This window comes from Bombina bombina, chromosome 6, assembly GCF_027579735.1.
Source record: "Bombina bombina isolate aBomBom1 chromosome 6, aBomBom1.pri, whole genome shotgun sequence".
Classification (NCBI taxonomy): domain Eukaryota; kingdom Metazoa; phylum Chordata; class Amphibia; order Anura; family Bombinatoridae; genus Bombina; species Bombina bombina.
The window spans coordinates 478,653,622-478,676,043 of NC_069504.1; the positions used below are offsets into that span (position 1 = coordinate 478,653,622).

At 34.8% G+C, this 22,422-nt stretch overlaps 1 protein-coding gene across 1 annotated transcript; it reads right to left on the minus strand.

Annotated features, from left to right (window-relative positions):
* Positions 1–670: 670 nt before the first annotated feature.
* FBXL22 (F-box and leucine rich repeat protein 22) lies at positions 671–19,660 on the minus strand. Its single transcript, XM_053717292.1, has 3 exons — positions 19,577–19,660; positions 18,861–19,288; positions 671–2,579 (listed from the first exon to the last, which is right to left on the minus strand). Exons 2-3 carry the CDS (start codon positions 19,193–19,195, stop codon positions 2,234–2,236), a joined length of 681 nt encoding a protein of 226 aa, XP_053573267.1. The 5' UTR covers positions 19,196–19,288; positions 19,577–19,660; the 3' UTR covers positions 671–2,233.
* Between the last annotated feature and the right edge of the window lie 2,762 nt (positions 19,661–22,422).

Below are 22,422 nucleotides of genomic sequence, written 5' to 3' on the forward strand. Positions count from 1 at the left end.
TCATAAGTTCATAAGATATCAGTGTTGTCATTAACATCCCTTTGTGCTTATTAATTCAGTCAAGAGTTTCTGTAGCATCCAATTCACTACATAACCTGAACTTTTGATTCTTGTGATACCCCCTCATCTCAAACTGAATGAAGCCCACCCCCTATATTCTTTCATGTTACCATATTAGCTTATGGTTTGATTAGATGGCCTATGATACATTTTTTATTTTGGTGCTCAATGTTGTGGTTGTTTTTCAAAGTTGTACTAGATAAAGGGCTTGACTTGCACCTTTCACTGTGAGCTGCTGATGACTGTCTATGTGATGGTATGGTCTAGAGCAGGGGTCAACAACCTTCGGCTCCCAGATGTTTTGAAACTTCATTTCCCACGATGCTGAGACACTCTTTAGGCTATCTGAGCATCATGGGAAATGTAGTTACAAAACATCTGGGAGCCGAAGGTTGCTGACCCCTGCTCTAGAGTAAGAATTTGAATTAAAGTAACTCTTTAGAATCATCATTTTACAAAACCTATCTAATCGTATTAAAACTAGTTTAGAAAGACCAACTGTACGTTTTATTTTAAATTCCCAGAACTATACATTTACAAAGTAAAAGTTACATTTTTTAACTTATAGTGAAGTATTTTGCATCATCCACAAGAGCTGCTTAAGAACATATAATGTTAAGATAACTTTATTTTAAAAAAATTGACAGTCAACATTCACAAACAATAAAATAACAGAGAACATTCACAATCCTCAAAGCCAAATGAATAAAAAAATATATATAAAAAACTTTTACTAACTTGTAGTGTATGTGTGTTTACTTTTTTATTTTCTTCTTTCAGAGAATTTTAACCTAAAAAGAACACTTGTGTATGACACTGTAAATCTGTGTACAAAATGTGAGGTTAGGAAAATGATTTAATGCTTTATTTAACACTATTTTCTTTAAAAAAAAAACAACAAAAAAAACGAAAATAAAACTCTAGTACAGAAAAGCTGGCACAGCTATTTCCTAGGAACAGTGCTGAGTATTGTGGTCAATCACAATCCCTTAGAATAATGTATCAAATTACCTATCTATAAAAAAAAAAAAATCTCTATAGATTTTAATGTTGTTTTTCTGTTCAAAATCATTAGATACGTTTTTCTAAAGGACTGTGACAGACCCCTATGTTGATGGGCCAAATAGAGAAAAGGCAAAAAAGAGGGCATTACAAACCACAAGGGAAGCAAGAAATTCCAGTAAAGGTAGCATTCACAGCTCCTGGTGCGATCACAAACAGGCTGTAGCCTCCCAGTTCTCCAGGTAATAGTTTTCCTACAGTCTCCAACTGTGCTCTGTAGCACTACTGTTGTGTGTTTTAATGCACTATGTGCTTGTTTTTGTTTATTTCCCCAGGTCTTTGAAGAGGTGCTGTTTAAAGGGACAATCTAATCAAAATTAAACTTTCATAGATCTGGCATGCAATTTTAAATAACTTTTCAATTTACTTTTATCATCAAATTTGCTTTGTTCTCTTGGTATTCTTTGTTGGAAGCTAAATCTAAGTAGGCTCATATGATACTTTCTAAGCCTTTGAAGGCCGCCTCTTATCTCAGTGCATTTTGATAGTTTTTCACAGCTAGACAGAGCTAGTTCATGTGTGCTATATAGAAAACATGCTCACTCCCTTGAAGTTATTTATGAGTCAGCACTGATTGGGTAAAATGCAAGTCTCTTAAAAGAATTGAAATAAGGGGGCAGTCTTCAGAGGCTTAGATACAAGGTAATCACAGAGGTAAAAAGTATATTAATATAACTGTGTTGATTATGCAAAACTGGGGAATGGGTAATAAAGGGATTATCTCTATTTTTAAACAATAACAATTCTGCAGTAGACTGTATCTTTAAGCCTATAGTGTTTTTTCAAGTAGACCTCCCTTCTTTACTACCATACGGCAGTTTGTTATTTAAAAGGCACTGCATTATACAAATAAAAATACTCTTAAAGTTGTTGAGTTTCAAATGTTTTTCAAAGTCCTAGAGTTCTTTAATTTCACATTTTTTGTGCATGTTCTCACAAAGTCTTCTGTCCGTGACTCTCATTAAATTATATAACCATTAAGCAATGCATACAGAATTAATTCTCATTACATTGTATTCCTGCAGGCCAGGATCAGCAAAGGATAAACAAATATGCATTAAACAAGAAACGCAAGATCCATTTGTAACTGTAAAACGGTGCCTTGCATCTGTCATTGCAATATAAGTTTTCTTATATTTTTGTGAAGTGTAACGTTGGGTTCTGGAAGCCTGTCAGCGATCATTTCTGCACTTCTGATTGCCTGCAGATCCAGCGCTGGACACCCCACCAGCACTCTGATGAGGCCATCTTGTGTTATATTTCGACAGAAGTTAACATGGAGTGTCTGAAGATGGCCACCAAGCAGGGGTATCACAGCTAACATCTTATCTGTCACTCCAGAGCAATTCTCTAGTTTCAGGCTCTGAAGTCGCGGGCAGCTTGCTAAAATTTGAATAATTTCCTCATCAGAAACATGGGCACAGCCAGACAATGTCAGTGATCGCAGGTTAGGGCATCTGAGAAAGAAAGACATTCTGCTGTAAGATATACATGACAAAGAAAGGTAAATCATACTCAAGAGGCATTTATAGACTTAAGAGGGAATAATGTCAAAATTAAATGTTTATAATTCAGATAGAGCAGGGTTCTTCACACCATGGGTCAGGACCCATTAATAGTTTGCAACAACATGTTTATTGGGTGACGTGTATGTGTGTGTAATATGAGTGTGTTATAACACACACACTCATAATATTACACACTCATATAACACACACATACAACACAGACTCTTATATAACACACTCATATTACACACATATAACACACACACACAACACACTCTCATAATATAACACTCATATTACATACATATAACACACACACAACACACACTCATATTACACACATATAACACACACACACAACACACTCTCATAATATAACACTCATATTACACACATATAACACACACACATACAACACACACTCTCATAATATAACACACTCATATTACACACATATAACACACACATACAACACACTCTCATAATATAACACTCATATTACACATATATAACACACACACTCATATTACACACATATAACACACACATACAACACACACTCATATATAACACTCATATTACACACATATAACACACACACATACAACACACACACTCATATTACACACATATAACACACACACACAACACACACTCTCATAATATAACACTCATATTACACACATATAACACACACATACAACACACACACTCATATTACACACATATAACACACACATACAACACACACTCTTATATAACACACTCATATTACACACATATAACACACACACACAAAACACACTCTCATAATATAACACTCATATTACACACATATAACACACACACACACATATACAACACACACTCTCATAATATAACACACTCTTATTATATAACACACTCATATTACACACATATAACACACACTCTCATAACACACTCATATTGCACACATACAACACACACACACTCATAATATAACACACTCATATTACACACACACATACAACACACACTCTCATATGTGTGTAATATGAGTGTGTTATATTATGAGAGAGTGTGTAGTATGTGTGTCTTATATGATAGTGTGTTGCAAATGTGTGTGTCATATGAGTGTGTGTAGTGTTACCTTTTACAACACTGTACGTTTGACTACAATCAAGTATAAAAGTACACACACACACTTTAGTTACTTTGCAAAAAATTGCAGCTGTCTTGTATATTAAATTCAGAAAATTACAGACAAAGTATAAAAATAAGGTTGCAAAGAGATGTGGTATCATTGCACTTGGTCTTGGGGAAAAAAAACCTTTGAAAAACCCTGAGATAGAGCATGCAATTTTAAACAACTATTTCAATTTAATTCTATTACCAAATGTGCTTTGTTCTCTTGGTATCCTTTGTTGACAATTATAGTTAGGAGCTGCAGTGCACTATTCGAAACTAGCAGGTGGTTGGTGGCTGCACATATATGCATCTTTGGCAATGGATTACCAGATGTGCCCAGCGCTGTATATTGATGTATCTATACATGGATGAGTATTCTGCGATGTATAATGATGTGAGTATCTATATTCACTGATGAGTATGCTGCACTGTATAATGATGTGAGTATCTATATTCACTGATGAGTATGCTGCACTGTTTAATGATTTGAGTATCTATATTCACTGATGAACATGCTGCACTGTATAATGATGTGAGTATCTATATTCACTGATGAGTATGCTGCACTGTTTAATGATTTGAGTATCTATATTCACTGATGTGTATGCTGCACTGTATAATGATGTGAGTATCTATATTCACTGATGTGTATGCTGCACTGTATAATGATTTGAGTATCTATATTCACTGATGAGTATGCTGCGATGTATAATGATGATGATCATGCTGCACTGTATAATAATGTGAGTATCTATATTCACTGATGAGTATGCTGTGAAGTATAATAATGTGAGTATCTATATTCACTGATGAGTATGCTGTGAAGTATAATGATGTGAGTATCTATATACACTGATGACAATGCTGCGATGTATAATGATGATGATCATTCTGCACTGTATAATAATGTTAATATATATACATGTGATGAGCACACTACACTATATAATGTATGTGAGTATCTATATTCACTGATGAGTATGCTGCAATGTATAATGATGTGAGTATCTATACACTGATGAGTATGCTGCACTGTATAATGATGTGAGTATCTATACACTTATGTTTATGCTGCACTGTATAATGATGTGAGTATCTATATTCACTGATGAGTATGCTGCACTGTATAATGATGTGAGTATCTATACACTGATGAGTATGCAACACTATATAATGATCTGAGTATCTATACACTGATGAGTATGCCACACTGTATACTGATGTGAGTATCTAAACACTGATGATTATGCTGCACTGTATAATGATGTGAGTATCTATACACTGATGAGCATGCTGTACTGTATAATGATGTGAGTATATATACACTGGATGAGCATGCTGTACTGTATACTGATGTATCTATACATTGATGAGTATGCTGCACTGTATAATGTGAGTATATATACACTGAGTATGCTGCACTGTATAATGATGTGAGTATCTATACACTGATGAGTATGCTTCACTATATAATGATGTGAGTAGCTATACACTAATGAGCATGCTGTAATGTATAATGATGTGAGTATCTATACATTGATGAGTATGCTGCACTATATAATAATGTGAATATCTATTCACTGATGAGTATGCTGCACTATATAATGATGTGAGTATCTATACACTGATAAGCATGCTGTACTGTATACTGATGTGAGTATCTATACACTGATGAGTATGCTGCACTATATAATGATGTGAATATCTATACACTGATGAGCATGCTGTACTGTATACTGATGTGAGTATCTATACACTGATGAGTATGCTGCACTGTATAATGATATGAGTATCTATACACTGATGAGTATGCTGCACTATATAATGATGTGAGTATCTATACACTGATGAGCATGCTGTACTGTATAATGATGTGAGTATCTATACACTGATGAGTATACTGCACTATATAATGATGTGAGTATCTATACACTGATGAGCATGCTGTACTGTATAATGATGTGAGTATCTACACACTGATGAGTATGCTGCACTACATAATGATGTGAGTATCTATACACTGATGAGTATGCTGCACTATATAATAATGTGAGTATCTATACACTGATGAGTATACTGCACTATATAATAATGTGAGTATCTATACACTGATGAGTATGCTGCACTATATAATAATGCGAGTATCTATTCACTGATGATTATGCTGCACTATATAATGATGTGAGTATCTATACACTGATGAGTATGCTGCACTGTATACTGATGTGAGTATCTATACTCTGATGAGTATGCTGCACTATATAATGATGTACCTATACACTGATGAGTGTGCTGCACTATATAATGATGTATCTATATACTGATGAGTATGCTGCACTGTATAATAATGTGAGTATCTATACACTGATGAGTATGCTGCACTGTATAATAATGTGAGTATCTATACACTGATTAGTATGCTGCACTGTATAATGTGAGTATCTATACACTGATGAGTATGCTACACTATATAATGTATGTGAGTATCTATATTCACTGATGAGTATGCTGCAATGTATAATGATGTGAGTATCTATACACTGATGAGTATGCTGCACTGTATAATGATGTGAATATCTATACACTGATGAGTATGCTGCACTATATAATAATGTGAATATCTATTCACTGATGAGTATGCTGCACTATATAATGATGTGAGTATCTATACACTGATGAGCATGCTGTACTGTATACTGATGTGAGTATCTATACACTGATGAGTATGCTGTACTGTATACTGATGTGAGTATCTATACACTGATGAGTATGCTGCACTGTATAATGATGTGAGTATCTATACACTGATGAGTATGCTGCACTGTATAATGATGTGAATATCTATACACTGATGAGTATGCTGTACTGTATACTGATGTGAGTATCTATACACTGATGAGTATGCTGCACTGTATAATGATGTGAATATCTATACACTGATGAGCATGCTGTACTGTATACTGATGTGAGTATCTATACACTGATGAGTATGCTGCACTGTATAATGATGTGAATATCTATACACTGATGAGCATGCTGTACTGTATACTGATGTGAGTATCTATACACTGATGAGTATGCTGCACTGTATAATGATGTGAGTATCTATACACTGATGAGTATGCTGCGCACTGTATAATGATGTGAATATCTATACACTGATGAGCATGCTGTACTGTATAATGATGTGAGTATCTATACACTGATGAGTATGCTGCACTGTATAATGATGTGAGTATCTATACACTGATGAGTATGCTGCACTATATAATGATGTGAGTATCTATACACTGATGAGCATGCTGTACTGTATAATGATGTGAGTATCTATACACTGATGAGTATGCTGCACTATATAATGATGTGAGTATCTATACACTGATGAGCATGCTGTACTGTATAATGATGTGAGTATCTACACACTGATGAGTATGCTGCACTGTATAATGATGTGAGTATCTATACACTGATGAGTGTGCTGCACTGTATAATCATGTGAATATCTATACACTGATGAGTATGCTGCACTATATAATGATGTGAATATCTATACACTGATGAGTGTGCTGCACTATATAATGATATATCTATACACTGATGAGTATGCTGCACTGTATACTGATGTGAGTATCTATACACTGATGAGTATGCTGTACTGTATACTGATGTGAGTATCTATACACTGATGAGTATGCTGCACTGTATAATGATGTGAGTATCTATACACTGATGAGTATGCTGCACTGTATAATGATGTGAATATCTATACACTGATGAGTATGCTGTACTGTATACTGATGTGAGTATCTATACACTGATGAGTATGCTGCACTGTATAATGATGTGAATATCTATACACTGATGAGCATGCTGTACTGTATACTGATGTGAGTATCTATACACTGATGAGTATGCTGCACTGTATAATGATGTGAATATCTATACACTGATGAGCATGCTGTACTGTATACTGATGTGAGTATCTATACACTGATGAGTATGCTGCACTGTATAATGATGTGAGTATCTATACACTGATGAGTATGCTGCGCACTGTATAATGATGTGAATATCTATACACTGATGAGCATGCTGTACTGTATACTGATGTGAGTATCTATACACTGATGAGTATGCTGCACTGTATAATGATGTGAGTATCTATACACTGATGAGTATGCTGCACTATATAATGATGTGAGTATCTATACACTGATGAGCATGCTGTACTGTATAATGATGTGAGTATCTATACACTGATGAGTATGCTGCACTATATAATGATGTGAGTATCTATACACTGATGAGCATGCTGTACTGTATAAGGATGTGAGTATCTACACACTGATGAGTATGCTGCACTGTATAATGATGTGAGTATCTATACACTGATGAGTGTGCTGCACTGTATAATCATGTGAATATCTATACACTGATGAGTATGCTGCACTATATAATGATGTGAATATCTATACACTGATGAGTGTGCTGCACTATATAATGATATATCTATACACTGATGAGTATGCTGCACTGTATAATGACGTGAGTATCTATACACTGATGAGTATGCTGCACTGTATAATGATGTGAGTATCTATACACTGATGAGTATCCTGCACTGTATAATGTGAGTATCTATACACTGATGAGTATGCTGCACTGTATAATAATGTGAATATCTATACACTGATGAGTATGCTACACTATATAATGTATGTGAGTATCTATATTCACTGATGAGTATGCTGCAATGTATAATGATGTGAGTATCTATACACTGATGAGTATGCTGCACTGTATAATGATGTGAGTATCTATACACTGATGAGTATGCTGCAATGTATAATGATGTGAGTATCTATACACTGATGAGTATGCTGCACTGTATAATTATGTGAATATCTATACACTGATGAGCATGCTGTACTGTATAATGATGTGAATATCTATACACTGATGAGTATGCTGCACTGTATAATGATGTGAGTATCTATACACTGATGAGCATGCTGTACTGTATAATGATGTGAATATCTATATACTGATGATTATGCTGCAATGTATAATGATGTGAGTATCTATACACTGATGAGTATGCTGCACTGTATAATTATGTGAATATCTATACACTGATGAGTATGCTGCACTGTATAATGATGTGAGTATCTATACACTGATGAGTATGCTGCACTGTATTATGATGTGAGTATACACTGATGAGTATGCTGCATTGTATAATGATGTATCTATACACTGATGCGTATGCTGCACTATATAATAATGTGAGTATCTATACACTGATGAGCATGCTGTACTGTATACTGATGCGAGTATATATACACTGATGAGTATGCTGCACTGTATAATGATGTGAGTATATATATTCACTGATGAGTATGCTGCACTATATAATGATGCGAGTATCTATACACTGATGAGTATGCTGCACTGTATAATGATGTGAGTATCTATACACTGATGATTATGCTGCACTGTATAATGATGTGAGTATCTATAAACTGATGATTATGCTGCACTGTATAATGATGTGAGTATCTATACACTGATGAGTATGCTGCACTACGTAATGATGTGAGTATCTATACACTGATGAGTATGCTGCACTGTATTATGATGCGAGTATACACTGATGAGTATGCTGCACTGTATAATGATGTATCTATACACTGATGCGTATGCTGCACTATATAATAATGTGAGTATCTATACACTGATGAGCATGCTGTACTGTATACTGATGTGAGTATCTACACTGATGAGTATGCTGCACTGTATAATGATGTGAGTATATATATTCACTGATGAGTATGCTGCACTATATAATGATGCGAGTATCTATACACTGATGAGTATGCTGCACTGTATAATGATGCGAGTATCTATACACTGATGAGTATGCTGCACTGTATAATGATGTGAGTATCTATACACTGATGATTATGCTGCACTGTATAATGATGTGAGTATCTATAAACTGATGATTATGCTGCACTATATAATGATGTGAGTATCTATACACTGACGAATATACTGCACTGTATAATGATGTATCTATACACTGATGAGTATGCTGTGCAGTATAATGATGTGAGTATCTATACACTGATGATTATGCTGCACTATATAATGATGTGAGTATCTATACACTTATGTTTATGCTGCACTGTATAATGATAGGATTATCTATATACAGTGATGAGTATGCTGCGATGTATAATGATGATGATCATGCTGCACTGTATAATAATTGGAATATATATACACTGATGAGCACACTGCACTATATAATGTATGTGAGTATCTATATTCACTGATGAGTATGCTGCAATATATAATGATGTGAGTATCTATACACTGATGAGTATGCTGCACTGTATAATGATGTGAGTATCTATACACTTATGTTTCTGCTACACTGTATAATGATGCGAGTATCTATATTCACTGATGAGTATACTGCACTGTATAATGATGTATCTATATTCACTGATGAGTATGCTGCACTATATAATGATGTGCATATCTATACACTGATGAGTATGCTGCACTGTATAATGATGTGAGTATCTATACACTGATGAGTATGCTGCACTATATAATGATGTGAATATCTATACACTGATGAGCATGCTGTACTGTATACTGATGTCAGTATCTATACACTGATGAGTGTGCTGCACTGTATAATGATGTGAGTATCTATACACTGATGAGTATGCTGCACTGTATAATGATGTGAGTATCTATACACTTATGTTTCTGCTACACTGTATAATGATGTGAGTATCTATATTCACTGATGAGTATGCTGCACTATATAATGATGTGAGTATCTATACACTGATGAGTGTGCTGCACTGTATAATGATGTCAGTATCTATATACTGATGAGTATACTGCACTGTATAATGATGTATCTATATTCACTGATGAGTATGCTGCACTATATAATGATGTGCATATCTATACACTGATGAGTATGCTGCACTGTATAATTATGTGAGTATCTATACACATGTTTATGCTGCACTGTATAATGATGTGAGTATCTATTCACTGATGAGTGTGCTGCACTTTATAATGATATGAGTATCTATACACTGATGAGTGTGCTGTGCTATATAATGAAGTGAGTATCTATTCACTGATGAGTATACTGCACTGTATAATGATGTGAGTATCTATATTCACTGATGAGTATGCTGCACTATATAATGATGTGAGTATCTATACACTGATGAGTGTGCTGCACTGTATAATGATGTCAGTATCTATATACTGATGAGTATACTGCACTGTATAATGATGTATCTATATTCACTGATGAGTATGCTGCACTATATAATGATGTGCATATCTATACACTGATGAGTATGCTGCACTGTATAATTATGTGAGTATCTATACACATGTTTATGCTGCACTGTATAATGATGTGAGTATCTATTCACTGATGAGTGTGCTGCACTTTATAATGATATGAGTACCTATACACTGATGAGTGTGCTGTGCTATATAATGAAGTGAGTATCTATTCACTGATGAGTATACTGCACTGTATAATGATGTGAGTATCTATACACTGATGAGTGTGCTGCACTGTATAATGATGTGAGTATCTATACACTGATGAGTATGCTGTGCTATATAATGATGTAAGTATCTATACACTGATGAGTATGCTGTGCTATATAATGATATGAGTATCTATACACTGATGAGTGTGCTGTGCTATATAATGAAGTGAGTATTCGTTCACTGATGAGTATACTGCACTGTATAATGATGTGAGTATCTATACACTGATAAGTGTGCTGCACTGTATAATGATGTAAGTATCTATACACTGATGAGTATGCTGTGCTATATAATGATGTGAGTATCTATACACTGATGAGCATGCTGTACTGTATAATGATGTGAGTATCTATACACTGATAATGACTACATAGGCACACACCTATGGACAGACTAGCTGCTATGACCCACCCCAGCACTTGGGCCCCGGTGCCACCCATGCCTTCACCACTATAAAAGAAATACTAAGCTTAAAAAGAACATTTCAGCTAACTGATTCAGTATAAATGTGTCTGGATGCAGGTGTTTTTTCCTTAACCAATAATACTGTGCAATTAACAGTTTCATATTCTGAGTAAGATTTTGTGTAAATCAGCGTCTGTCAAACAAACCCAGAACGTGAAGATGTTTTCTATGGCCATAGTTAGAATGTGTAATAAATTAATAATTGTGTTTGTATCAAATGCTATGAATTTGAGTAGGTTGTATTTACTTAATTTAACAGTAGCTAATGTTAGGCAGTTTGTAACTACAAATGTGGTTATATATTTTTGAGGATTTATATTTAGCATAAGTGTGAATAAAATGCAATTTAGTCCACAGCCAATCCTGCCATATAAAAAAAAAAAAGTTGTGGGCACCCCTGTTTTAAATGATTACTGTGGTTTCTAGAAGAGTGTGCTAGCTATACACTTCTTGTACTAATAGCCTATGCTGTATTACCCTTTACCACTAGTTAACCTCAGACAGCTGGACCACAGCAGGGACTGGTGGCAGAACAGACAAAACTGGTGTTGTTTTCTTTGTGTGTGTGTGTGGGGGGGGGGGGGTAAAAACCAGCATCTGCTAAAGACATGGGACTGTCTATTTCTCCTTCATTGGTATAAAAAAACAGTCTAATATGGCTATTTGAACTATGTCCTCATTGGTGTAATATCTGGTTATATCTATACAAACTCAGTAGTTGAAAATTAATATAAAAACTGAAACATTTTATAAAAAGAAATTAAAAAAAGATGCTAGCAGGACATGAAACCCAAAAAATGTCTTTCATGATTCAGATAGAGAATACAAGTTTAAACAACTTCAAATTTACTTATAATATACCATTTGCTTCATTCTCTTTGTATCTTTTGTTGAATAAGTAGCAACTTCTTACTGGGAACTAGCTGAATGCACTGGGTGAGCCAATAACATGAGGTATATATGTGCAGCCACCAATCAGCAGCTCCTCAGGCTACCTAGGTACCCTTTTTTATCAAGGGATATCAAGAAAACAAAACAAATTTTAGAATAGAAGTAAAATTGGAAAGTTGTTTAAACTCACATGCTCCTTCTGAATCAGGAAAGAAAAAGACAAAATTTATGCTTACCTGATACATTCTTTTCTTTCCTAGCATGGAGAGTCCACAAATCCATTCTAATTACTATTCTAATTATTATTACTATTACCATTATAATTAAAACATGGCCTGTTGGGGGTACTTGAGGACCGTAGTTGAGAAACACTGCTCTAAACCTTATAATAAAACTTCCTGAATAAAGGCTCACAACCCTGTATCAGAGTCTCAATAACAGAATCAGAGAACCCTCTCTGCTTAAGAACTATATGCCCATGCCATCAGGCTTATAGATTTGAGACCTGTATGAAAAAACAGACCTTGAGACCAAAAATCTGAAATGCAAAGGAAGATACCCAATAAAAGCAACTGGACATATGAACTAGATTTGCATACTAAAAACTTTGAGACCAAAGCAGAGCAAATACAAATACAGATGCTTCCGCTAGACTGATTAGGCAACCACCCTAAAAGCAACGTTAGGTCACAATGCATTATGTATTGCATAAATTAGCTTAAGATTAAAAACTCAGCTTATAAACACTTAACACTAAAAAAAAGTGTTCAAATGACCCAGCTTCTAAGGCAGATTTAGGGACAGAGTCAGAAGGCTCCATAACTTAAACAGAAGTTAAGTGCAGAAAAAGCAAGCATACAGCTAAACAGTAATATCCCCATTACAAAAAAAGTTTAAAGAAATGGAAACACTAACCCCTTCTAAAAAAACTCATACAAAATGTTGAAATTCAAAAATTATAAAAGCAGAGATGCGGTAGTACACAGTTTACCTGTTATCTAAATAGCATACATAAAACAGGAGGTGCACGTCTAACTGGCATCATATAAATTCACAGCAAAAAGTACACCATTCCGGCGACGCATGTGGGCCGAAAGCAGATGTGCGACAATATACGCGTATCAAAAATTACACAAATAAAAAATAAACGTGCGTTTAAAAATATACACATGCAAAAAGCCGTTAAGCATTCAAAAAAGTATAAGGCCAAAAAAACACAACGCTAAATTATAAATACTTAATAATAAAGGGGAATTACCTAACAAATATATAACTGTCCCAAGGTCATATACATATATAATACATATATATAACAATAACCTAACAGGCTTATAGAGTGCCAAATATAAAATAAAAAAATAAAAAACTGACCTATAGGCACCCTACTACTGGAGGAAACTAGTAGGAAGCCAAAACCAATGCTGAAACAGAACAGCAGAGGATCTGGAATAGGAGTATATTGATGAACCGACAGAAGGAGGCTAAGGACAAGTAAAGTCCCTGCAACATTCGTGGAAAGGCGTGTAACTAAATCCCAATAGCCGAAATATATGCCATTACCAATATTCCAAATACATCCCTCCAACAAATATACTCTGAGGGAAAATGGGCCTCTACTCAGTCTGAGAACCCCTCACTAAAGAATCAAATGCACATCTTCATTCTTTACCTTCTTCCAATGGAGGCAAAGACAAGACTGAGTTGCCAGTGAGGTGGGAGGGGTTTTATAGAGTTCCTTGGGTTTGGGAATCTTTGCCTCCTTCTAGTGACAAGGAAAAGTAGTTCCCAGGAGTAATGAATCATGGAGTCTCATCACCTGTATGAAAGAAATAAACATAAAACCCCTTAATGCAATGCTGCCTGTGAAGAGATTCTCTTTAGTTTAAAATTAGGCAGCTTCTTATATCTCAGCAGCACAAGCAGTCAGTGATGTCACCGAACCTGTCAGCTGTGTAACAGTGATGTGATGTTATTAAATATACACGATTAATAATGTGTTGCAGATGTAAAGCAGGACTATACCCCTTCGGGGGTAAAAAACAGTGTTTGAAAGAATTTGAGCATTTCATTTTTTATGTTTGTATGTATATTTTACTTTAGTGGTAGAAACCTTGAAAATACATACAATACAATAGTGTGATAGTGGTTATACAAAGCAGCAATTTACTGAAGCTGCAACAAGCGAACGTGACTTTACAAAGAATTTAAAAAGTACATGAAGAAATACTATTGTCATACATTTAACTCAAATATAATATTGTCCTTTAGTAATAATACATTTGTAAAAATATACTTCTAAAAATGGTGAATTCTTTTACTGTTGCTTTATATACTAGATATGTTTTTATTCTTATGCCTAACATTATGCTATATTTTGCAGAACCATTTCTGCATCTGTCTACCAATAAAATAAATAATATATAAAACTAAATTTACAAGAAAAATACATACAACATACAAATGCATAGCCAAAGTTACTTGAATACAAAGCATGACCCAATATTATACAGTTAATTACAATTTCAACCAATAAAATGTAAGCATTGATTATGACAATAAACATACACTTTAACAGCTTGCAGTCAGGTGAGTGCGCACATATCTCTATGGAGACCTGCAGAAGTAAGTTACATGCTTGAATCTCACAGTATATGTAAATACTGAACTATACATACATCTCACTGAACTGCAGAAGTAAGTTACATGCTTGAATCTCACAGTATATGTAAATACTAAACTATACATACCTCTCACTGACCTGCAGAAGTAAGTTACATGCTTGAATCTCACAGTATATGTAAATACTAAATTATTCATACCTCTCACTGACCTGCAGAAGTAAGTTACATGCTTGAATCTCACATACTAAATTATTCATACCTCTTACTGACCTGCAGAAGTAAGTTACATGCTTGAATCTCACAGTGTATTTAAATACTAAATTATATATACTTCTCACTGACCTGCAGAAGTAAGTTACATGCTTGAATCTCACAGTATATGTAAATACTAAACTATACATACCTCTCACTGACCTGCAGAAGTAAGTTACATGCTTGAATCTCACAGTGTATGTAAATACTAAACTATACATACCTCTCACTGACCTGCAGAAGTTACATGCTTGAATCTCACAGTGTATGTAAATACTAAACTATACATATCTCTCACTAACCTGCAGAAGTAAGTTACATGCTTGAATCTCACAGTATATGTAAAAACTAAACTATACATACCTCTTACTGACCTGCAGAAGTAAGTTACATGCTTGAATCTCACAGTATATGTAAATACTAAACTATACATACCTTTCACTGACCTGCAGAAGTAAGTTACATGCTTGAATCTCACAGTATATGTAAATACTAAACTATACATACCTCTCACTGACCTGCAGAAGTACGTTACATGCTTGAATCTCAAAGTGTATGTAAATACTAAACTATACATACCTCTCACTGACCTGCAGAAGTAAGTTACATGCTTGAATCTCACAGTATATGAAAATACTAAACTATACATACCTCTCACTGACCTGCAGAAGTAAGTTACATGCTTGAATCTCACAGTGTATGTAAATACTAAATTATACATACCTCTCACTGACCTGCAGAAGTTACATGCTTGAATCTCACAGTGTATTTAAATACTAAACTATACATACCTCTCACTGACCTGCAGAAGTAAGTTGCATGCTTGAATCTCACAGTATATGTAAATACTAAACTATACATACCTCTCACTGACCTGCAGAAGTAAGTTACATGCTTGAATCTCACAGTATATGTAAATACTAAACTATACATACCTTTCACTGACCTGCAGAAGTAAGTTACATGCTTGAATCTCACAGTATATGTAAATACTAAACTATACATACCTCTCACTGACCTGCAGAAGTAAGTTACATGCTTGAATCTCACAGTATATGTAAATACTAAACTATACATACCTCTCACTGACCTGCAGAAGTAAGTTACATGCTTGAATCTCACAGTATATGAAAATACTAAACTATACATACCTCTCACTGACCTGCAGAAGTAAGTTACATGCTTGAATCTCACAGTGTATGTAAATACTAAACTATACATACCTCTCACTGACCTGCAGAAGTTGCATGCTTGAATCTCAGTGTATTTAAATACTAAACTATACATACCTCTCACTGACCTGCAGAAGTAAGTTGCATGCTTGAATCTCACAGTATATGTAAATACTAAACTATACATACCTCTCACTGACCTGCAGAAGTAAGTTACATGCTTGAATCTCACATTGTATTTAAATACTAAACTATACATACCTCTTACTGAACTGCAGAAGTAAGTTACATGCTTGAATCTCACAGTATATGTAAATACTAAACTATACATACCTCTTACTGACCTGCAGAAGTAAGTTACATGCTTGAATCTCACAGTGTATTTAAATATTAAACTATACATACCTCTCACTGACCTGCAGAAGTAAGTTACGTGCTTGAATCTCACAGTGTATGTAAATACTAAACTATACATACCTCTTACTGACCTGCAGAAGTAAGTTACGTGCTTGAATCTCACAGTGTATGTAAATACTAAACTATACATACCTCTCACTGACCTGCAGAAGTAAGTTACATGCTTGAATCTCACAGTATATGTAAATACTAAACTATACATACCTCTCACTGACCTGCAGAAGTAAGTTACATGCTTGAATCTCACAGTATATGTAAATACTAAACTATACATACCTCTCACTGACCTGCAGAAGTAAGTTCCATGCTTGAATCTCACAGTATATGTAAATACTAAACTATACATACCTCTCACTGACCTGCAGAAGTAAGTTACATGCTTGAATCTCACATTGTATTTAAATACTAAACTATACATACCTCTTACTGAACTGCAGAAGTAAGTTCCATGCTTGAATCTCACAGTATATGTAAATACTAAACTATACATACCTCTCACTGACCTGCAGAAGTAAGTTACATGCTTGAATCTCACATTGTATTTAAATACTAAACTATACATACCTCTTACTGAACTGCAGAAGTAAGTTACATGCTTGAATCTCACAGTATATGTAAATACTAAACTATACATACCTCTTACTGACCTGCAGAAGTAAGTTACATGCTTGAATCTCACAGTGTATTTAAATATTAAACTATACATACCTCTCACTGACCTGCAGAAGTAAGTTACGTGCTTGAATCTCATAGTGTATGTAAATACTAAACTATACATACCTCTTACTGACCTGCAGAAGTAAGTTACATGCTTGAATCTCATAGTGTATGTAAATACTAAACTATACATACCTCTTACTGACCTGCAGAAGTAAGTTACGTGCTTGAATCTCACAGTGTATGTAAATACTAAACTATACATACCTCTCACTGACCTGCAGAAGTAAGTTACATGCTTGAATCTCACAGTATATGTAAATATTAAACTATACATACCTCTCACTGACCTGCAGAAGTAAGTTACATGCTTGAATCTCACAGTATATGTAAATATTAAACTATACATACCTCTTACTGACCTGCAGAAGTAAGTTACATGCTTGAATCTCACAGTATATGTAAATACTAAACTATTCATACCTCTCACTGACCTGCAGAAGTAAGTTACATGCTTGAATCTCACAGTATATGTAAATATTAAACTATACATACCTCTCACTGACCTGCAGAAGTTACATGCTTGAATCTCACAGTATATGTAAATATTAAACTATACATACCTCTCACTGACCTGCAGAAGTAAGTTACATGCTTGAATCTCACAGTATATGTAAATATTAAACTATACATACCTCTCACTGACCTGCAGAAGTAAGTTGCATGCTTGAATCTCACAGTATATGTAAATATTAAACTATACATACCTCTCACTGACCTGCAGAAGTAAGTTACATGCTTGAATCTCACAGTATATGTAAATATTAAACTATACATACCTCTCACTGACCTGCAGAAGTAAGTTACATGCTTGAATCTCACAGTGTATGTAAATACTAAACTATACATACCTCTCACTGACCTGCAGAAGTAAGTTACATGCTTGAATCTCACAGTATATGTAAATATTAAACTATACATACCTCTCACTGACCTGCAGAAGTAAGTTACTTGCTATGTTCAGGTGTTGGCTGCACATGGATTTCTGCAGAGAACTTTTCTCCCAGTTTTCAATGTTACAAATTTTCACCCGGCTAGAATACCAACAAATAGACAGCGATCTGAGAGCTGGGCCCAATACATAGTTTTTCTTGTTAATCTCTGCCAGTGAACTGAAACTTAATAAAGGCCACAGCAAAGGATCATGGTAAACGTCCTTGAGGCTGCGACAAGTCTGTGATAAACATTTCCGACTGTCCCTATCCAAGAAGGAAAACAAATGCAGAAGGCACTCGCGGAGTAGCTCAGTAATGTGCATGGTGGATAAAAAAATAAACTATTAAAAAAATGCAAAAAAATGTTGATCTGTTAGATGGATCTGGCTCATCATCTGTTGATCATTTGGATGTCACTGTGAAAATAAATAAATTGTCAGCTCTTGAACCAATGATATGTACCTGTGCTAGGCCTCATACCAATTTTATAAAATGACAGTAAAATGTTTGTAATAACTTAGCAGTCACTTATTCCTCCATATTACCTCTGCATGGTCTACCGTAGCATTTAAGAACACTTACATTAAGTAATGACCTGTCCACATAACATTAACAACATCTCAATAAGTATTTCTAGAACTTTTCTGTAATTTACACTTTGTGTCTCAGTATATTACTATATTATGTAATCTATCACAACTTACCTCTTCTCTGTGTGAGGTGCCTTATCCTCTCTGATTTCTCTCTCTCTCTTACACCCAGGAGCCCCCTGAGTTAAGAGCCAGGACATATATGGCATAGTGCAGAGGCCAGAGGGCAGCTGCAGTGTGGAAGTTATTTATAGATTAAATTATCAAAACCTTCAAGCATATTCAGAGTGTGCTTCTTGCAAGATCTGCTCTAAGAACAGTTATCTCTTTAGGACACAGAGCTCTATTACAGTCAATCAGAATTTCCTTGCAAAATGCACTTTTTATGTGGTTTTCAAATTTAAACCCATTCCAAATCATAAGAACATTTTGAGAAGAACAGTAATCTTACTCTTTTCAAATGCATTTGTGCCATGTAATGAAGCCATAATTGCATAGGGACAAGACAACTGTGCTATTCAAATAAAAACAACTATTCTGGAAATCCTGTAATACCATTGTTTCTTGCAGTTTGTTTGTTTGTTTTTTGGGGGAGTTTGAAAATTATTTAATGGCAGTGACCCTTCTTTTTTTAATTTGAACTGATTTGAAATCCAGAAAGAAAGAAAGAAGAAAAAAAAAAAAAGAATAAACTGCACTATACAATTGTGTGACGTGGGGATGACTGAATGAATAATAATTTTGCACTGGATTCCTTGTTTAAGTATTTTGGTGCTAAGACCTATATGTTTGTAAATAATGACATCTAGTGTCCGTAGCCTTACACCTGTCACCATGCTATGACTGCTAAAGCAGATGCAGGACAACTGTGCTAAACAAATGTGTCTTATTTTTAAGTGCAACCATCTGTTCACTTACCACCATACAGTAAATATTGCTAACAATCTCATCTGCTGGGCATAGAGGCAGCTTATTATGCCATATTGCCAGCAATATACTGGCATTCAGTTATTCTACCTAAATGGCAGTGAAAGACATTATAGGGAATACATGCATCACTCAGAAGGAGTTATAGGTAGAAACTATATAGATTTATGTTACATAGAGGGTCAAAATGACCAATAGGGAGGTTTACAGCTAGTGATTATATGGATCAATAAGAAAATTATTTTTTTTTATTGAGATATTTGGCATATACAATATATAACCAGACATATGAACATTTTCATTAATAAGTGTACATACAACAGAAATAATATTATAGGAGCTATATAGTACATTTGCAAACTTTGCAAAACTGTTAGTAAGTCCTATGGTGAACAAATAGTCAGCGTAGACAACTCTTGATAGCACTATTTGGGTAGAAATAAAACAGAAAATTATTTGAAATCTATTACATAAGTACATTTTCTTTTAAGCTATTACAGTTCAGCAATAATAAGACAAATGGGCATAACACTAAGATATCTAATTTTAAATAGAGTTGGAATAGGAATACCTCCCAATCGAAACAGGGTCACACTTGTACCCAAATGAGAGAATTTGACACGTGGGAGGATCTTAACTGATAATGAAAAGTAATATATCTAGCATATGGGAGTACCACTTATGGGGAGACAGGGAGTAATGAGTATATATAGAATGGTTTAATTAAACAAGCTATGGTTAAGCTAGGAAAGCTTCAGGTGTGATCGCATAGATTTAATTATTCAAATGAATCCCTCTATTTTATCGGAGATCAGGACATATCGTTATGAGGATGTTATGGCTTAGGCTGGACTTAAGGAGATATTTAGGTATCTGGCTATGTACTGGAGCAAGGGCCCTGGTATCTAGAGTGTGAATTACTAACTATTGAGCGGGTTGTATTTGTGAGCATAGTTTCATCTAATGCATAAGGGCCTATAATAAGTGCAGGTGTGTGTGTAAGTGAGACCCTCTGTGCATATAAAAAAATACAGGTTATTGCAGTGTAACTCAACATTTCAAACATAGAATAAACACCACAATAGAAAAACATAACTAGTTAAACTAAATATCCCAAGCTAACAATCAATGAGAGCGTCCCTTAACTAGAGAGAGAGGTAGAGTTATTACGGCTGATAATTTAAGTTAGCCAGTATGAAGGAGTACCTCTTATGGGAAGATCAGTGAGTGTAGAACATGTATAAGATGAGGTAATTAAAGAAACTATGGGTGAGTTGCGGTAACTTGAACCATTCCAGTTATTCCCTCTATTTTGCTATGTATCAAGACTTTAATAGAACAATATGGGGATGTTATGGCAGTGGTTCTCAACCAAAGTGACCTCAAGGCCCGGTAAATTTTAGCTGGACATGTCCAGGGCCCAGTATGTATGTATATGTATATATATATATATATATATATATATATATATATACACTAATGCAAGATAGGGAACCAAGCACTCAATAGCCAAGAGAGCCTCCGGGGTGCACTTTTAATCAGAATAATATTCACACCAGCAAAGAAGGCACTCTCCGTTGTTCACAAATTCATTTATTTGTTAAGGTAAACTTTTTCAGGGTCTACCCTGTCCTCAGACCTCAGTGGTCTGAGGACAGGGTAGACCCCGAAAACGTTTACCTTAACAAATAAATGAATTTGTGAACAACGGAGAGTGCCTTCTTTGCTGGTGTGAATATATATATATATATATATATATATATATATGTGTGTGTGTGTATGTATATATGTGTATATATATATATATATATATATATATATATATATATATATAATATATATATATATATATATATATATATTAAGCAGCACAGCAGGGATTTGCCCTATCAGTAACTAAGCAGTTTATTGGGGGCCCTGGAGTGTGGGAGGTCCTGCCGAGGGTCTGTTGCTGTGAGGGCCATGGAGTGTGAGGTCTGGCCCTGGAGGTTGGGGGCCCTTTCTTTGGCCATTAATGTTGGGGGTCCTGGCTC

What these genes read in the sequence shown, in the direction of transcription:
- FBXL22 (XM_053717292.1), bottom strand. Translation starts at nt 19,195, where the DNA reads ATGCACATTACTGAGCTACTCCGCGAGTGCCTTCTGCATTTGTTTTCC. An exon ending in CTTCTGCAGGTCAGTGAGAG is followed by an intron (nt 2,580 to 18,860) that starts GTATGTATAGTT and finishes TTTCTTTCTCAG; the next exon opens with ATGCCCTAACCTGCGATCAC.